At 41.2% G+C, this 16,499-nt stretch overlaps 1 protein-coding gene across 1 annotated transcript in view; it reads left to right on the plus strand.

Moving 5' to 3' along the window:
• LOC102384773 (hyaluronidase-4) overlaps positions 1–16,499 on the plus strand; it is a 25,203-nt gene continuing 8,704 nt past the window's right edge. The window contains exon 1 of the mRNA XM_025205173.1: positions 1–71. Within this exon, the coding sequence (XP_025060958.1) occupies positions 50–71 (22 nt within the window). The 5' untranslated portion in view covers positions 1–49. The remainder of the gene's footprint in view (positions 72–16,499) is intronic.

The following is a 16,499-nucleotide window of genomic DNA, read 5'->3' on the forward strand; positions in this document are numbered from 1 at the left end:
AACAGTAAAGGTTTGCTTCTCAACTTTTACTATATACCAGACAACTGGAATGGAGGAGGGCACATGTGAAGGTAAAAATCTTTTTTTCCCATTTATAATTAAAAGAAAAAACCTTTCAGAACTGTCTTGTGGGATCGAGTTAGAAGTCTTTACATTGTTTCATTTTCTTATATACTCTGTTTTAGTTCTTGTTTCTGTTCTGTGCTCAGAACTTCCGTGAAGTTAAAGTAAAGTTAATCATGCCTTACTTAAAATACTGTCCATTGAAAACTATTAGCTTCTTTTTTAAATTAAGAGTATATCATCAGTCATGGGTTTGCTTTTAGACTTGACATTTTTACATTGTAAAACACCAACCTAACTTGTTTTCCTGGAGTAGTGGGAAAAAATATAATTGTTATATTTTAAGTGTCACTTAAATTACAGTGTTCATTTCAACAGATTTTGTTTTATGTGATAAAGTGTTTCTTCTGTTTATACAAGTTTATAAGAACAAAATACTTAACAAAACATATGCAAAAATTATTTGGTAACATAAACAAGAATAGATTAGAGCTAACATGCAATCTGCAATGGAAAGTGTGTTGGATAATTTACATAAAGTTTATATAAAATTAAGAGGTCAGGTCTTTACCCAGGCAAAATATTTACTTTAGTCAGTGAGCCAGATCCTTGGTTGATGTAAATTGACTTAACTCCACTGAAATTCATGGAGACATGTCAATATGCAACAGGTGCAGTTTGGTCCTATCTCCCTTTTCTTCTCAACTTTTTTCCATTGGTGTAAATCACTGAAGTTACATTTGTTTTACATCAGGTTAAGAAGGAGCAGAATTAGGCTCACTGTAAGTTGTGCCTGGATGTAAAGATCTTTAGGATTTGGCCATTAGAATGATAGGAAGTACGGTGAGTGAAGTTCTGCTGTGTCTCACCTAGCTGATTTCTGTGGGTTTCTGCAGACAAAATATGGCCTGGAATTTTTGACTTAGCAACAATATCATTTAGTGGAATTGAACATATAAATGAATGTAACAGACAGATCTGAAGCATATACTTCCTTTTGTAAGGGAGTATTTTATCACAGGAAAGAAAATAAGTTTTTTTATAGTTCTCTTTTACTATATTCAATTTTTATAGTTCTCTTTTACTATATACATGAATCCCTAAGAGGCAATAGAGCACTGGAAGCATAACTGTATATATTTTTTATAAAAAGCTGTAACTATAATGTGGTCTATTATATGGAATTTAGCTACCACGCTTTCTAGGGGTGACCACAGAACTGCAGTTTCATGAGATGCTCATCCTGGTGGTCTGGTGCACAGTGCAACTGCACAGGTAGCATTGCCCTTTAGGGGCAGCCAGTCAATTCCCGTATAAAGGGCCGATCTGGAGGGACCTGGAGTAACTGTCCCACCTTCTCCTGTCAGTCCTTTTCTGGGGAGCTGTTTGCCCACAGATACATTCTGAGGGAGCAGTTACTGCCCTTCAAGTGGAGGTTCACAACCGTGACTTATATTTTTTATACTTGCCTGCCTGTCACAACCTAGCTTTTGGTGGTTTTGGTTACAAGTATCTATATACTTTTATCTCTGATGCCTATTAAATGCATGCTAGAGTGTCAAAAGGCACAGAAGAACTGATTCAATATAAACCTAGGTTTAAAACCTAACCCATGCTCAGACTGAATTCTCTTTGAAGTTTGAGGATGGTGAATTAATGTTTTGCCCTTTTTTCATATAGCTCTACCCTTGATGATTTTGGCTGGGTGTAGAGGCAAAATAGCTTTTCTTGCAGCAGTCCAACCTGCTAGAGGGTGTCTCTCACAGTTTATATTATTTCATTGTCACCACAAGGCGACTGCAGCTAGTGCATTAGCCCTCATATACCACCTCACTGATTTGTTTTTACAGAATTGCACCTCTGCTTTCTTGCTGTACTTCTGATCGAATTCGAGTTTGGGTGCTACTATAGTACAAATACTAAACAGAAGGCAGTGAAAATTTCACAAGCCAATCCAATTGCAGCATGCATTGCAGCATTCATCTCAGGGTAACAGTGGGCCTTACTATGTGGTATAACATAAATAAGTTAGGCAAAGAATATATCAAGATTTCATATCACAGATTTCTCCTGAAACAGTAAAGTGTACTGCAAAATCTTGACATATCAACAGAAGGCTAGCATCACTATTGCAAACACAATTACAGTTACACATATTTGATCTCTTTGTATATGTCCATTTTAGCTGGATGAATTTTCTAGATCAGAAAAATTAGAAAAAAAAATATGTCTTTCCCCTATTTTTCACTGCATTTAAGTGCAGGACTGAAGCCAGAAGAGTATTTGCTCTACAGTCTTATGCTTTTAAGTTGGTGAGTTTTTTTCTTTCACAGCCTCTTGAATAGTCTTCTATCTTCTTCATGACCTCAAAATCCATAATGGAATAAAACTACTCTACCATTCATGGATATAAAGGGCCAGGCCATATTTTACACAATTTGCAGGGCCACTATTTGCACACCTTGTGCATCTGAAACTCCCACTGAGGGTGATGAAGTGACAGAAGGGATACATTTGTTCTTCTATGGTCTTTTTGCAGTCCTGGAAACTCCCTCTCTTCCAGGTGAAATTTACTTCCAAGTCTTAACATTTGAATTATTATTAGGGTTATGTGACATGTATGAAATGCGCAGTTCTTTCAGCCCACTACTGTTGGTTGTCTGCTCAGAGAAACTAATGAATGCTCAGTTGGTAGTGGAGCTGCAAGAGCAAGAAAGTTTAAAATGGTCTATTAAGTCTTTTTTGAGCTCCAAGTCTTAACAATATCCCAGTGAGTAGAGCTGACCAGTTTGTTGTTTGAATTTAATAGTGGGATCATTTTTTATATTGCATGACCTTTCCTCTCCTTTGAGTCATTCCATTGTCAGTGAAAAATGTGGAGTATTGGAAAAAAGAGGGATTCAAGTAGGGTGAGAAAAAAAAATCTTAAGTAAGTATATTTCAGAATAAAGTCAAATGAATCAGATTAATTAATCATGAAATGTCCTGGCAGATAAACAATGTTTGTATAAAATATTAACTGTATTTCAAATAACAATGTTAACAGTGGACTGATTTTTTCCATAGCACTTGATTATTTAGGGTGTAAATTTGAATTGCTTTGCAAAAATATTGATTGAGACTATATATATATATATATATATATATATATATATATATAAAAAATATGAGACTCTCTCTCTCTATATATATATATATAAATGTGTTTTGGCTTCAGAACTCTGATGTTGTGAAGATGCAGCCACAGCCAGCTCATTTTTGTTTACATTACAGGAAAAGTTGTTTCCTGTCAATCTGTGCCAGACTCAGAGTGGGAGTTTTTGCAACTACAGGTTACACTAAAAATACATTGGAAATGATAGCTCTTCACATTCTGAAGAATGACACAGCCTCTGGAAAAAAAATAGAATCTTGAAGGCAAAAGTCCAGTCCTCTTCAAAAACCCAGTGTCAAGGATTGTTTAATAAGATTAAATGCAATGGATTATTTTAAAGAAAGAAGTAGCAACACTGTCAACTTTACACATGCTGCAATAACTCCTTTCAATAGCTTTTGGAGATGATGTTAGGAAGGAGTGGGAACCTCCAGGTGCTGCTTTCTTACAACTTAGAAATAAGTTTGTTTTGTGTAATGAAAACTTCTGTTCTCAATTTGCCACTGGCTGATTTGACTGTAGTTTAATGTTACTGAACATGATGCAGTGTTTCTTGGTTCAGTAGCTATATTATTAAAATAGCAATAAGCAAACAGTAGAGATTATCTGTCTATTTAACTTTGACCTAGAAGAAGCAAAGCATTTGACACAGAAGCTATACTTTTTTTTTTTTTAATCTCATTGAAATAAAACTATGGGCACTTACATAACCTCATACCTTGGCATTTGTGGTTTGTGTTCAGACTTAAATTATATGAATCATGTAACTGGGTTTATATAGGAGGCTAAGAGCACCTAGCAATCTAAGCATATGCAGAAAGGGGTGGTATTTTAAATCATAATGTTATAGTGCTCTCTAATATTGATTTTGTTTTAATAAGCATGTTTAAAAGTAACTTTTTTGATTTTTTTTCTTCCTTGGGCAATGTGTAACCACAGTTGTGGGCTATTTCAGAAAGAGACCCATACATATTTGAAGAATCTCTCTTTCTTTTCACAAAATGGGAGTTTTGCCTTTATTTGAGGTTAAGTGAAAAAACAGAATTACAGTACCTCGTAGTGCTCCGTTGGGCGGAAGACACAGTTTATACCTGGTTTTGAATATATGGGATTAAAACTTTGCCCTCTCTCCTCCCCACGCTCCCCCGCACCCCCAAAGAGATTTTTAGGACAATCTATTATCACCAGATTTAAAATAGTTTAAAATAGATTAGTACATTGATCAGGACTCAGTTCTTCTCTGTTCTTCTACACATATTTTTGCCTTCTCTTTTTGTGATCCAATCAGGACATTTGTGCTATACAACTCCCCCATGTTGTCAAACCATTTTTGCAATGCACTTATTTGCACAATGGTTTGACAGGTCCTTGTCTTATTTCTAATGTTCAGTTCCCACAATTTGGGTGACCTTCTTCTGTTCTGCAGATATGTCCTCTTCCTTGGATCTCTTGAGCGCACTTAACACCTACCTTCCATCCCTGCAGCAGCAGAATATTGACAGTGCTCTCATCCCCCAGCTTTACCTGTGGCAATCTTGAATGTTTTTGACATTTCAGGCACTGTGCCTGATATTTTTATAAGAAGGTTGTTTGCAAAGTCTTAAAGTTTGCAAACACATGTCTAGGATGGTGAAAAGGATAATCCTGCCTTGAGCAGGGTGCTAGATTTCCTGAGGTCCTTTCCAGCCTTACTTTTCTATTATATATTCCCCACAATAATTAAATAAGGCTAATGAAAAGTTCTGCACAAATCTGAGGTATATACCAGAAGTTTAAGGGTTTAAAAGAACAATAACTTTGCTTCCTATAAGCCACCAGCATTTTTGGAGTTTTTTCAGCTTAGAATAACTGCCCTTCTTAAATGTACTTACACATTTTGTCTGTTGATGAATAACCATCACACAATACAGTTGGTTCCCATGTTCCTATATTAGCTATTTTTCAAGAGCTCTGTGATTGCAGTTATGTCAAGGAACTCAATATGCTATTTTTGTTTTTTCCCCATGGGTAGCCAAGTAGATGAATGTGTACAAGCAGTTTTTAAAATTTAAATAGAAGACAATTCTATGCTAGAAACAATAATTTCAGTCAATCAGATGACAGATTATAAACAGGAATTCTTTTTTGGGACTTTTTCTGATACTGCCTTTTTTAGGTCAGAATTTTATAAGTCTAACTTTTTTGCCTCCAAACCTGCTTGTTTCTTACTTACATTTCTTTACATCCCAGGTCCCCTCATATAGAGCCAAGTTCTGCCATAATTCCATGATGAGTGGCAGCTTGCTCTGAGAAATTCCCAATGAAAGCCATTGTGAGGCTTTGGCCATGGCGTACATAGCTGGGCCTGCAGATAGGCCTCTGAAGGGCAACCAGGAGATTAGCTAGGCAAGGGGGTAAGAGTTACTGGGGCATCAGGTAGTGGTCTGAATCAGTGGAGCACACATCCAAGAGACATAGTCTTTTGTGCAAACTGAGGTCAGAAGCTAGGAGAGTCAGAGAGTCAGGTGCTGAGTTCCAGAGAAGATCCAAGAGTAGGGTCAGGGAAAGCCGAAGTCAAGTCAGGAACCAGGCAGATCAAAGAGCGAGTACTGAGTTCCAGGAAAGATCTAAGATCAGGATCAGGAAAAGCCAGGAGCACCAGAGACAACAATGAACACAAGGCTTGTTAGAACAGACTGAGCCTATTGTCAAGGTGTGCCTGCAGCCTGACTCTGCAGGTGTGCTTAAAAGAGCTGATTGGTGCCCTCAGCAACCAATCCAGCTACAGAGAACTGGGGCAGTCACATTAGCCCAGGATGAAGATCAGGTGTGGAACTTCAAGAGCTCGGCTTGACTGGCCAGAGGCTCTGACAGCCAACAGGCTCAGAAAGTTACTAAATAACCTAAGTATGGGATGCTCTTGTTCTTATAGGCAGTTATTCTTTAAGGTCTGTGTATCTTTCAGTGTATAACTTTACTACACAAGGAGAGATTGGATATGGGGCCTGGCTGGGATCCCATTTATTCTTCTTTCTCACTGGAGAATTTGAATAAAATAAACTGAACCTGGAATTGTGGCCTTTTGTCATTTTGGAAGAGGAAGCCTCTGCTTTTCCCTCAAGGCAGGGTCATCCTCGACTAAACCATTCCAGTCAACCATCTGTCCAACCTGTCCAAGGATGGAAATTCCACAGTCTCTCTGGATAGCCTGTTTTAAAGCTTGATCACCCTCATAGTTGGAAAGTTCCTCCTAACCTCCAATTTAAATTTCCTCTGTTGCCGTTTGAGGCCATTGCTCCTAGTCCTGTTCACTGTGGACCATAGAGTAAAACCCATCTCCATCCTCTCTATAATCTCCCTTCAGGTTTTGAAGATTGTTATGAAATTCTTCCTCAGACTAAATAACTCTAATTCTTGCAGCACCTTTCTGCACAAGTCTTGCTTCCCAGGGTACCAAAAGTACACATAATACTTCAGGTGAACAGAATGGAAGAATCACTTCCCTTGGTTTGCAAGTGACACCTCTGTTGTTGGATTTTTTTATAACAAGAGGACACAACTGGATCATATTAACCTTCTAGTCCACTATAACCCTCAGGTCATCTCTGCAACCTAGATAGTTATTCCTCTGAAAATAGTCCGTACTTGTGCAGGCAATTAGTCTGTCTCAAGTGCAGGCTTGTGCACTTGTCCTTGTTGAATCCCATTTGACTGACTGTGGACCATTTCTCCAGTCTATGCAGGTCATTCTGGATCCTAGCTCTACCCTCCAGAGTGTCTTGAACTCCATTCAACTTGGTGTCATCTGCAAATCTGCTAAGTGCGCACTTGATCCCATCATCCAACTCATTAAGAAATGTATTAAACAATACCGGACTCAGGACAGACCTCTGGGTAACCCCACTCGATGCCTCCTCCCAACTAGACATTGAGCCATTGATGACTACTTGTTGAGCACTGATGAGCCTACCAGTTGCGTATCTGCCTTACAGGAATTTCATCTAGTTTGTATTTCCTTAGCTTATTAATAAGAATGTCATGGGTGACAGTGTCAAAAGCCTTGCTAAAGTCAAGGTATATCACATCCATTGCTCTCATCCCATCCACGGGGCCTGTCACCTTATCACAGAAGGAGATCAGGTTGGTTAGGCATGACTTCCTCTTGGTGAATCCATGCTGACTATTTATGATCTTGTTCTCCTCTAGGTTCTTCACAATAGATTCCTTGAGGACCCATTCCATATTCTTTCCAGGTATTGAGGTCAGACAGACTGGTCTGAGATTCCTTGGACCCTCCGTCTTTTTCTTAAAGATGGGCACAATATTTGTCCTTTTCTAATCATCTGAGACCTCACCCGACCTCCACGAATTTTCAAAGAGGATAGCAACTGTCTCTGAAATTATCCCAGCCAATTCTTTCAGTATCCAATCTGTCCCTGATGACTTAAAAGCATCTAATTTCTCTAAGTCATCCCTAACCTGCTCTGCCATTACCCCACGCTGTTTGACTCATTCCCCAACTTTGCTGCCAACTGCGCTAATCATTTCGTAGCTGTACCTATGTGTAAAGACTGAAGTGAAAAAAGTATTACATATTACATCCTTCCTTGCATCATCTATAATTAGCTTGCATTCTATAAGAGTTTTATCAGTTTTCTTGACATACTTGTAGAATCTTTTTTTTTAGTGCTTTTTACGTTCCTAGTCAGCTGCACCTCAAATCATGCCTTGGTGTTTCTCATTTTCTCCTAGTAATATGACCACTTTTTGTAGAATTCCTTTGTGAGTTTCAACTGCTGCCTAGTTTGTCTCGTTTCACTTCCTGTTCTTCCAGTGCATTAGTATAACTTGCTCCTGTGCCCTTAATACAGCTTCCTTAAAGTATAGCCAGCTCTTCTGGACTCCTTTCGCCCCAGACTTGTCTCCCAGGGGATCCTACCCACTAGGTCCCTGAGCCTGCTAAAATTTGTTTTTTGAATTCCAGCATATTGATTCTGCTGCTCTCCTTCCTTCCTCCCTTAAGGATCTTGAGTTCTGTCATTTTGTAGTCACTGGATACATCTACGCGAGACACTTTACTGCACAGTAGTGTAGTTTACTATGCAGTAAGCATGGGCATCTACATGTACACATGCTTATTGTGCAGTAAACCTTGCTAATAATGAGTAAATTTGCTACCTGCAAATTTACTTGAGATTAGTAATGGTGCTCTTGTAGATGCCTGACTGGGAGCAAATCTGCTCCTGGTTAGCTGGCCACCAGGGGGTAGAAGATTGGTCCCTGCCTCCAGGACCTGCCTGCTGCTCGGGTGGGCTCTGCCACCCAACCCCAGGTGGGGACTATGTCCCCTAGCCCCAGCAGCATGGAGCTCCAAGCCCCCTGTTTTGAGATCTCAATTGGGGACTCGAGTCTGGGAGATCCTTATCTCCCAGCGCCAACTCCGTGGTCATGGGGCTTAGGCTGGGAGACTCTTATCTCACTGGGCCAGCTCCATGGTTGTGGGGCTGATGCTGGGAGGTCCTTATCCCCACCTTGTTTCCCACCCACCTCTGTGCTCACACAGCTGAGTGGTGAACAAGCTCCCCAGCTGCTGCCCTGCAATTACAGAGCAGGGGCTGGGAAGAGCTGTCCTTGTCATTGCTGTCGCTCAGTAGCGGCAGTGTCATGGTTCATGCTGGCTGACATTACGTTGCCATGGTAACAAGCTACATCACCATAGTGTCTGGTGTAGATGTGCCCACTGTCACCCAGGTTACTTTTCACCTTCACATTCTCAACCAATTCCTCCCTGTTTGTGAGTAGCAAGTTGAGAAGAATTTCCCTCCTAGTTAGCCTCTCTACCATCCGTATCAAAAAGTTATCCGTAACACACTCCAATAATTTGCTGTGGTGCTCGTGCACTGCTCTGTTTCCCTCCCAGCAGAAGTCCTGATAATTAAATTCTTCCAAGAGAATAACATCCGGTGATTTGGAAGATTCTACCTGTTGTTTAAAGAAGGCCTTGCCCACCTCTTCCTCCTGGTTTGGTGGCCTGTAGCAGATGTCCAGCATGACAGACCCCTGCTGCTTTTCCCTCTGGCCTTTTCCCAGAGGCTTTCAAGAGGCCATCTCCAATGAGATCATCCCAGCCAGGGCTTTGTCTAGTTGGGTTTTAAAAACCTCTAAGGACAGAGATTCCTCAGCCTCTCTGGGTCACCTGTTCCAGTGCTTCACCACCCTCCTAATGAGAAAGTTCTTCCTAATATCTAACCTGAACTTCCCTTGCTGCAGCTTGAGACCATTGCTCCTTGTTCTGTCATCTGCCACCACTGAGAACACTCTAGCTCAGGGGTGGGCAAAATGGTGGATCTGGCTAGTGGCTGGACTCCATTTCCCAGCAGCCCCTGCCCACATCGCTGCAGCCAGGTTCCATGGAGACCCCAGGAACAGCAGGGCCTTGACAGCCTGGGGCCAAGGTTTTCCATGCAGATCTGCCCCAGTAGCACTGCTTGAGGCATGCAGGCACCCGATTGCAGATCTGGCCCAGTTTTGGACCACGCTGTTACCACCATGAGATCCCAGCCCCAGAGCAGCTCCCCACCCAGCCATGCACCCTGCCAGCACTGCTGGGACTGGTCTCCATGGAAACCCTGGTCCCATGCTGTCACAAACCTGCTGCTTCTGGGGTCTCCAGGGAAACTGGCTGCAGCGATGTGGGCAGGGGCTGCTGGGAAATGGATTCTGCCACAGGCTCTATCCAGACTGTGGGCCAGACTTTGCCCATCCCCGGTCTAGCTCCATTCTTTTTTGGAACCACCCTTCAAGTAGTTGAAGACTGTTATTAAATTTCCCCGCCCCAGCCTTCTCTTCTTCAGATGGAAAATCCCAATTCTCTCAGTCACCCCTCATAGCCCTCTAATCATTTTCATTGTCCTCCACTGGCCTGTTAGCTGGCTCCTGTGTTTCACTGCTAGCTTATGATACAAGTACTCTTGTACAAGGATGAATTTCACTCATCTTGAAAGGTCCTGCACAAAGGATTATGCACCACTTATGCCCAAGTGAACTGCAAAATAGGATGTAAGTTGCATTTAGGTCCTATCCTTCTCATTAGGGATGAATTTTACTTCTAGTGAGATTTCAGATCACTCTAATGGATGAGATTAGTATAGGTTTTTCCAGTTTCCTAGCATCAAGCTTCATCTATTATGACATATGGGTAAAGTTCAGCTATTTTAGAACTAAATAAATAAAGAAGGCAATAAGAATGACCTTAGTTGAGAATGTGCCTGTTCAAGAACTCAGGAATGGCAAGGAACAGATCTAGATCAGAGCATTGCTAATGTAAATGCTGTCATCCTCATGTTATTATCTTTGCAGCAACTTACATGAGGGGTCTCTTGGCTCATAAAGACCAGATGAAAACATTTGATGTAATAAACTTAACTGAAAGCTATTAAACTACTGGTTTGAATCATACAATTTTCCTGATCACTTCGGACAGAAAACAATCTCAACTAGCCATTTTTCATGATGAGCAATCATTTCAGTCCTTAAATGATTTCTGTGTTCTTTAAGAGGAAAATGTCTACTGATTTAAGTGTGCTACAAAACCCCTTATTTCAGGAGAGCAGCACTGATTTTCGCCAGCTGTGGATTTGGTATAAAATGCTTTTATCAATTCAGCCTCAGATATTACTTGTTTCTCTCATTCTGTTTTCTTAGCCTGGCACCAGGCAGTTCCTTTCCATCAGTCACCAGGTGCTCAGAGGCTGCTAGCAGCACTTCCTGATTCCTTGAAAATTTGCTCTTTGTTCACATGAAAGCATCATGGCATGTGAGTTTGAGGAGACCTGAAAGCAAGGATGCACAGCAGATGTGCCACTGGGCTAGCTTGTTAGTTCTGCTCAAAAACATTGTTGAAATAAAAATCTATTCACCAGGCTTACAGAGCTTTACCATGACTTCAGTTTGAAAATAATTGCAATAATCCCTCAGGCCAACATGGCAGAATCATTATATTTCCTTCAGCAATATTATGTAGTGCTAGTGCAAGAGGCAGCAGGTAGGCAAAACCTGCAAGGGGCATTTTTTATTCTGTTGGAGCAGGAAAAAAAGAACGTCATCCAATTCGGCAGAGGCTCTGTGCAGGCTATAATCATTCCAATGTGTGTGTAGGAATTCATTCTAAAGCAAAGTTTGGGGACTTGATTCTGTGTTCATTCTTATACGTGCGGTGGTTTTGTAGCATTATGGTTGCAATGGTCCAGGGAAAAATAAAGCACAATTTGTTGGAAACATCTTAGACTTGAGCAAATGAGAAGTAACTCTCTGGAGTCCCAGTCAGAGGAGAAGTAGCTCCTTGTTACACAACAGGACTAAACAGCTGGACTTGCATTTAATGTTTCCTAGGTGAATGTATTAAGAACAGGAGAGATGCTGTTGTGAATTTGATTTAGGATTCACCATGTAGGTGTAAACAAACAAAAAGGAAAAGCTAATTTCCTAATTGGTGCAGATGCTACATCAGATGCTCTATATAGGACTAACATGGATAACAAGCTCTCAGATCCCAGGATATACCCATTAGAGCTGTGCAATGCTTTGGTCCCTGATTTGATTCGGCAGAGATTCAGCTTGATTTGGTGGCTGAATCTCTGAATCCAAATTGAATCAGAGCATCCTTTAATCTCTCCTAATCGAATCGGAACGCTCTGAATCGATTCGGAGAGATTTGGAAAGATTCGGCGGTTTGGACACACACAGCTTCGGTGATTCAGACTTACACAGACCAAACTCCCTCTGCTCCCATTTCCCCCTCATTCTGAAACAGTGGCAGGCCAGTGGGCAGGCAGACAGAAGTTACAGAAGACGCTCTGTTTTGAAATGTCTTCATCTGGCCCCTCATAGAATGAAGGTTCAGATTTTCACCCGATTGGCCATTTTGAAGCCATCTGCAGCTGTGCACTTGTGTTTGGTCACGGCTATAAACTGCTTTCTGTGGCCAGATCGGGCAAAAATTGTCACTTCTGTCTGGATCCCTTGTGTAGCTATTTAAACCGGAATAAAATGCTACCAAATCTGGAAAATGGGCCCAGATTTGGAGCTATGTTAAGCTCTATTATAGTTCTGTGGCATAAGGAGGCAAAATGTAGCTAGAGTTCTCCACCAGGAATTACCCATCATAACGGTGGCCTTGGGCTTGTGAAACTATCTCACATTCATCCTCTTGGAATAGGACCATGCTGGTATCATGGTTTAGGAGCACAGGAGTAGGGGGAACCTGCTTCAGGCTTTGAGAAACTTCAGGGACTATATACTCCATCCAGAAACCATGGTACAGAGCACTGTACTGAAGCTGAGAGCATTCTCCCCATGCATGAGCTCCACCCCAAAATGAGTGTAATGTACTTAGTGTGTAATGGCCTTAGTGTGGCACTGGGCATGGAAAAGCCTCTTCCACAACCATACTTGTCCCAGACCCAGCATAATAGGTTTAATTTGTTCTAGGCCTGATATCCAGTATGTATCTCACATCACGTCTGTGGCAACTGAAACTTGAATTAAAGACTTCATTCTGTTTATCCTTATAGGAAATTGAGCTATCAAATACACACTTAACATTTTCATCACTTGGCTGGGCTATCTGCACTGGAATTTAGATATTTTAAAACATTGTGTTGTACTTACATTGCTTCAGGTCCCTGAGCAGCTTGATGGTAGACAGCAAGACACTTCAGAAAAAATGAGCCTCAGCTGTATGAACCAACATTGCTCTATTGACTTTGAGTGTAGCCAGTTCACAAGGCTATAAAAAAATATATTGTCTAGTTTTTATTATTATTATTCTTCACTGAGGGGAAATCCTTGCTAATGTAAGGTGATGGCTCACAAAGGCTCTTCCAGAAGAACTGTCAAAAGATTTGTGATTCTAATGTGCCTCCATTCATGCACAGGAAAATGAAAGAATTCCTGTAGCAATGCATCCTCCCTCCCTCAGTTTGCCCAAATCATCTCGGTCTCACTGGGGTCATTCATGCCACTGGGCTGTATACCATGCAAAGGCTATTCAGCCCTTTAGAAACCTCCCTCAAAATCTTGCCTTAAAACATGTACAAGAAGCAAGGATCAGGCCTAGCAGCATGACTTAAACTAAACTAAGCCTGCATCAGCCTGTTAGGCCATTAGTTTCTATTTTAAATTTGCAGATAAAAGATTACTTGATAACACACAAGAGATGTTACATTTATAAATATAAATATGTTTTTTTTTAAATACGCATTTTTATGATTAAAATTATTGTGATTGGCTGAAGTATGGAGCCAGTCTGTTCTTAGGCCAAATAGAAAGCATCTTTTCAAGAACAGTGTCATAAGGCAGCATCACATTGTTTCAACTATAGATTAATTTGAGGGGTTATATAATCTGATCAATGCTCAGACCTTTTTCTTATCATTTATTTAAGATGAGGCTTCTGTGATCCTGTGACAGCGGTGCCCTTTTTATTGCAAGCTCTTAACAGTTCCTTTCAAGTCAGTTCTTAGTTCTAGCTCTTGCAGTTTTACTGAGGAGTGAGTACAAGAGACTTTTACTCAGTCTTCTTTTCTGGGAACTGCTGTCCATTGTGCCTGCTGCCTACAATTTGGACACAGGGGTGGGCTGCTTCTGTAGTCATTTTGTTCACAGAATTGCCATAGGTGGTAGAAGATTCAGGGCCTAATCAAATGCATTTATTCTAGTTTCTGGCAGTATTTAACTGTTATAATGGGCAGAAATACCCCTGGAGAAGAAGAGGTAATGATTGTTGTGTACTCAATAATCCTGCACAAGCTAGAACCAAACTGGACCTGAACACTGTCGGTAAGAAAGTGTTGGTACTGTAGACTTTTGGCATAGGTTTTTCAAGGGCATTCAGCAAATGAGCTGCTTCAGATTTTAGCCTTGCCTGGGGGCTGGATGTGTATTTATCAGCATGATGGCAAGATAAATATATTGAAATAAATTGTTAAATGGGGAAACTCAGTGTTTTGCATTTGTGCAGTAAAGTAAAAAGCTTAGCTGATTCTCCTTTAAATATAATAAATACTCTTCCATCTAAGTTGCTTAATGAAAAGTTTCACCCTGAAGGATGACTTTTATAGCTGATCAACTTTTATGCTGCTACAGTATCCTGCTATCATTATTTCCCCAGTGTTCAGTAATGTATTTGCTTTCCCTGGGTATGTAAATTTTTATACTTTCAGTTTGACTGTGTTCCTCCGCTATACAGAAACCCAAGACATTTTGATGAAGAAAAACAATACATATGGAGCACATCAGACCTCATTTTTAATTATATGCACTCCCCCTGACTTGGACTGTGAATGATAATTTGTGAGAAGGAGTAGTTGCCACTTTCTACTTTCAGATTCAATGGCAAAACTCAAGCATATAGCATAACGCCCTGCCCTAACACACACACCAAATTACCCCCTTCTCCCCCCAACTCACACATTTAAATCCTATTTATAGATGGGGTGGGTAAGATTAGCCATTCCCCTGTCTAAGTCAAGATGCATACAGGCTCTCTCACTTCCTCTCACTTGTATTGTAATAGGAAATGTGTGTTTTGTACATGGTGACACCTAGTGGCTTACATGTCAAGTGTTATCCCTTATAGTTTCAATGGAGGACATTTTTAAAGGAAAAAGTAGAAATTAGGTGCCTTTCAATGCAAATAAGATGCATAATGGCTCTGTCTACATGTTCATTAATGCACTGTAATTATGGCACATTAAGTTAGTACAGGTACTAAGTTACCTGTACTAACTTAATGCTCCATAATAACAGGTACTAACTTAATGCACCATAATCAGCACTCCTACATAGTAGTTCCAGCATACACTTTTCTTTTTGTGATGCTAATGTGCAGTAGATTAATTCTACTGTGCATTAGCACATTAGCATAGTTTTTGCCTGCCACACTAATGCACAGTAGAATTAATCTACTGCACATTTAGCATCTCATGTAGATACACCCAATAGCTGGTAGTGCTTTTGAAATCCATGCCACAGTGTCTTTCTATATTATAGCAGCAGAGTGCCAGGGAAACAAGCCATACCTACCTACCCACACCTGCTCTGTGTGCATCAATCTCAAATATAAAAGGATGCCTTTGGGGTATCCCGGCTCTGCACACAAAACCTGTGTTTCCAGTGTATCTTGGACTTTCTCACTATCTCATTAGGGTTGATGTGCATGGAGCAAGAGTGAGTGGGACGGGGTCTTGTGAGGATAAATACATTTAAAGGTTGTGAGACTTTTGGACACTACTGAAATAGGGATCCTTAGAAGTAAGATAGATAGACTTTAGCACACTTGATTTTATACTTTGATGCAAAAAAAGAATGATTTGGTTGTTTGGTTGCCCTTTGTGCAACAAACCTATTATCAGATGCTGGTAGTACTAGTTATAAGGAACAATGGTCTTGTCTCAAGCAGCTCCCAATCTAAGGAAAAACAGACAGGCAAGCAGGGTTTAAGAGAAAAGGAACATCTTCTGGGAACTTTTAAAAACTAACAGACTAGCTTCCCTTGGTCAAAAATGGGTCTTTAAATGTAGAGGATCATGTGTTGAAGGTACAGTATGTAGTGACTGAGTAAGAAACTTTTAGGCCACATCCACACAAGCAGGGGTGTGCATTTGCAGCCACCCAAATAATAGCAGCACAAATTTGTGCTGCAGTACACACTTCTGCCTGTGTACTTTGCAGTGGGACACATTGTCCTGCTGCTCCATGTGCAGGCACCCTTGGGCTGGCTTTTCCCCTGGCTCTGCATGCCTCAGCGTGGAGCCTCTGAGGCAGACCCCCCATGTTAAAGCGCATGTTGCTCCTGCACTGAGGCACCCTGCGCCCCAGCCAGCCATGCAGCAGCTGGCTAGGGCATTGTGTGCCTTGAGACGGGGGAGCAGGCAGAGCCCCCACGCTGAGGCACATGGAGACAGGGGAGCAGGCAGCCAGGGAGTGGCTGGCTGGGGCGCAGTGCACAGATGGAGGCTCCCCTGCCTCCACATTTGTCCTCGTGCACACCACTTTGGTGTGCCTTGCGCCACTCTTTTCTTCAGGGGTTTTTTTGCTACTGGGAAATCCCAGTAGCAAATTTTGCCCTGGCACTGCAAATTAGCAGTGCTGCATATAGTTTAACATGCAAGGGGTACAGTTTGTGGCACTGTAAAGAGGTTTATGGGGCCACAAACGGCACATGCCTGAATGTCTGGATCCAGCCTCAGATACCAGCCAAATATGGGAAGTGGACGCAACAGAAGGTAAATAGGGGAAGACG

This window comes from Alligator sinensis, unplaced genomic scaffold, assembly GCF_000455745.1.
Source record: "Alligator sinensis unplaced genomic scaffold, ASM45574v1 scaffold574_1, whole genome shotgun sequence".
Lineage (NCBI taxonomy): Eukaryota > Metazoa > Chordata > Crocodylia > Alligatoridae > Alligator > Alligator sinensis.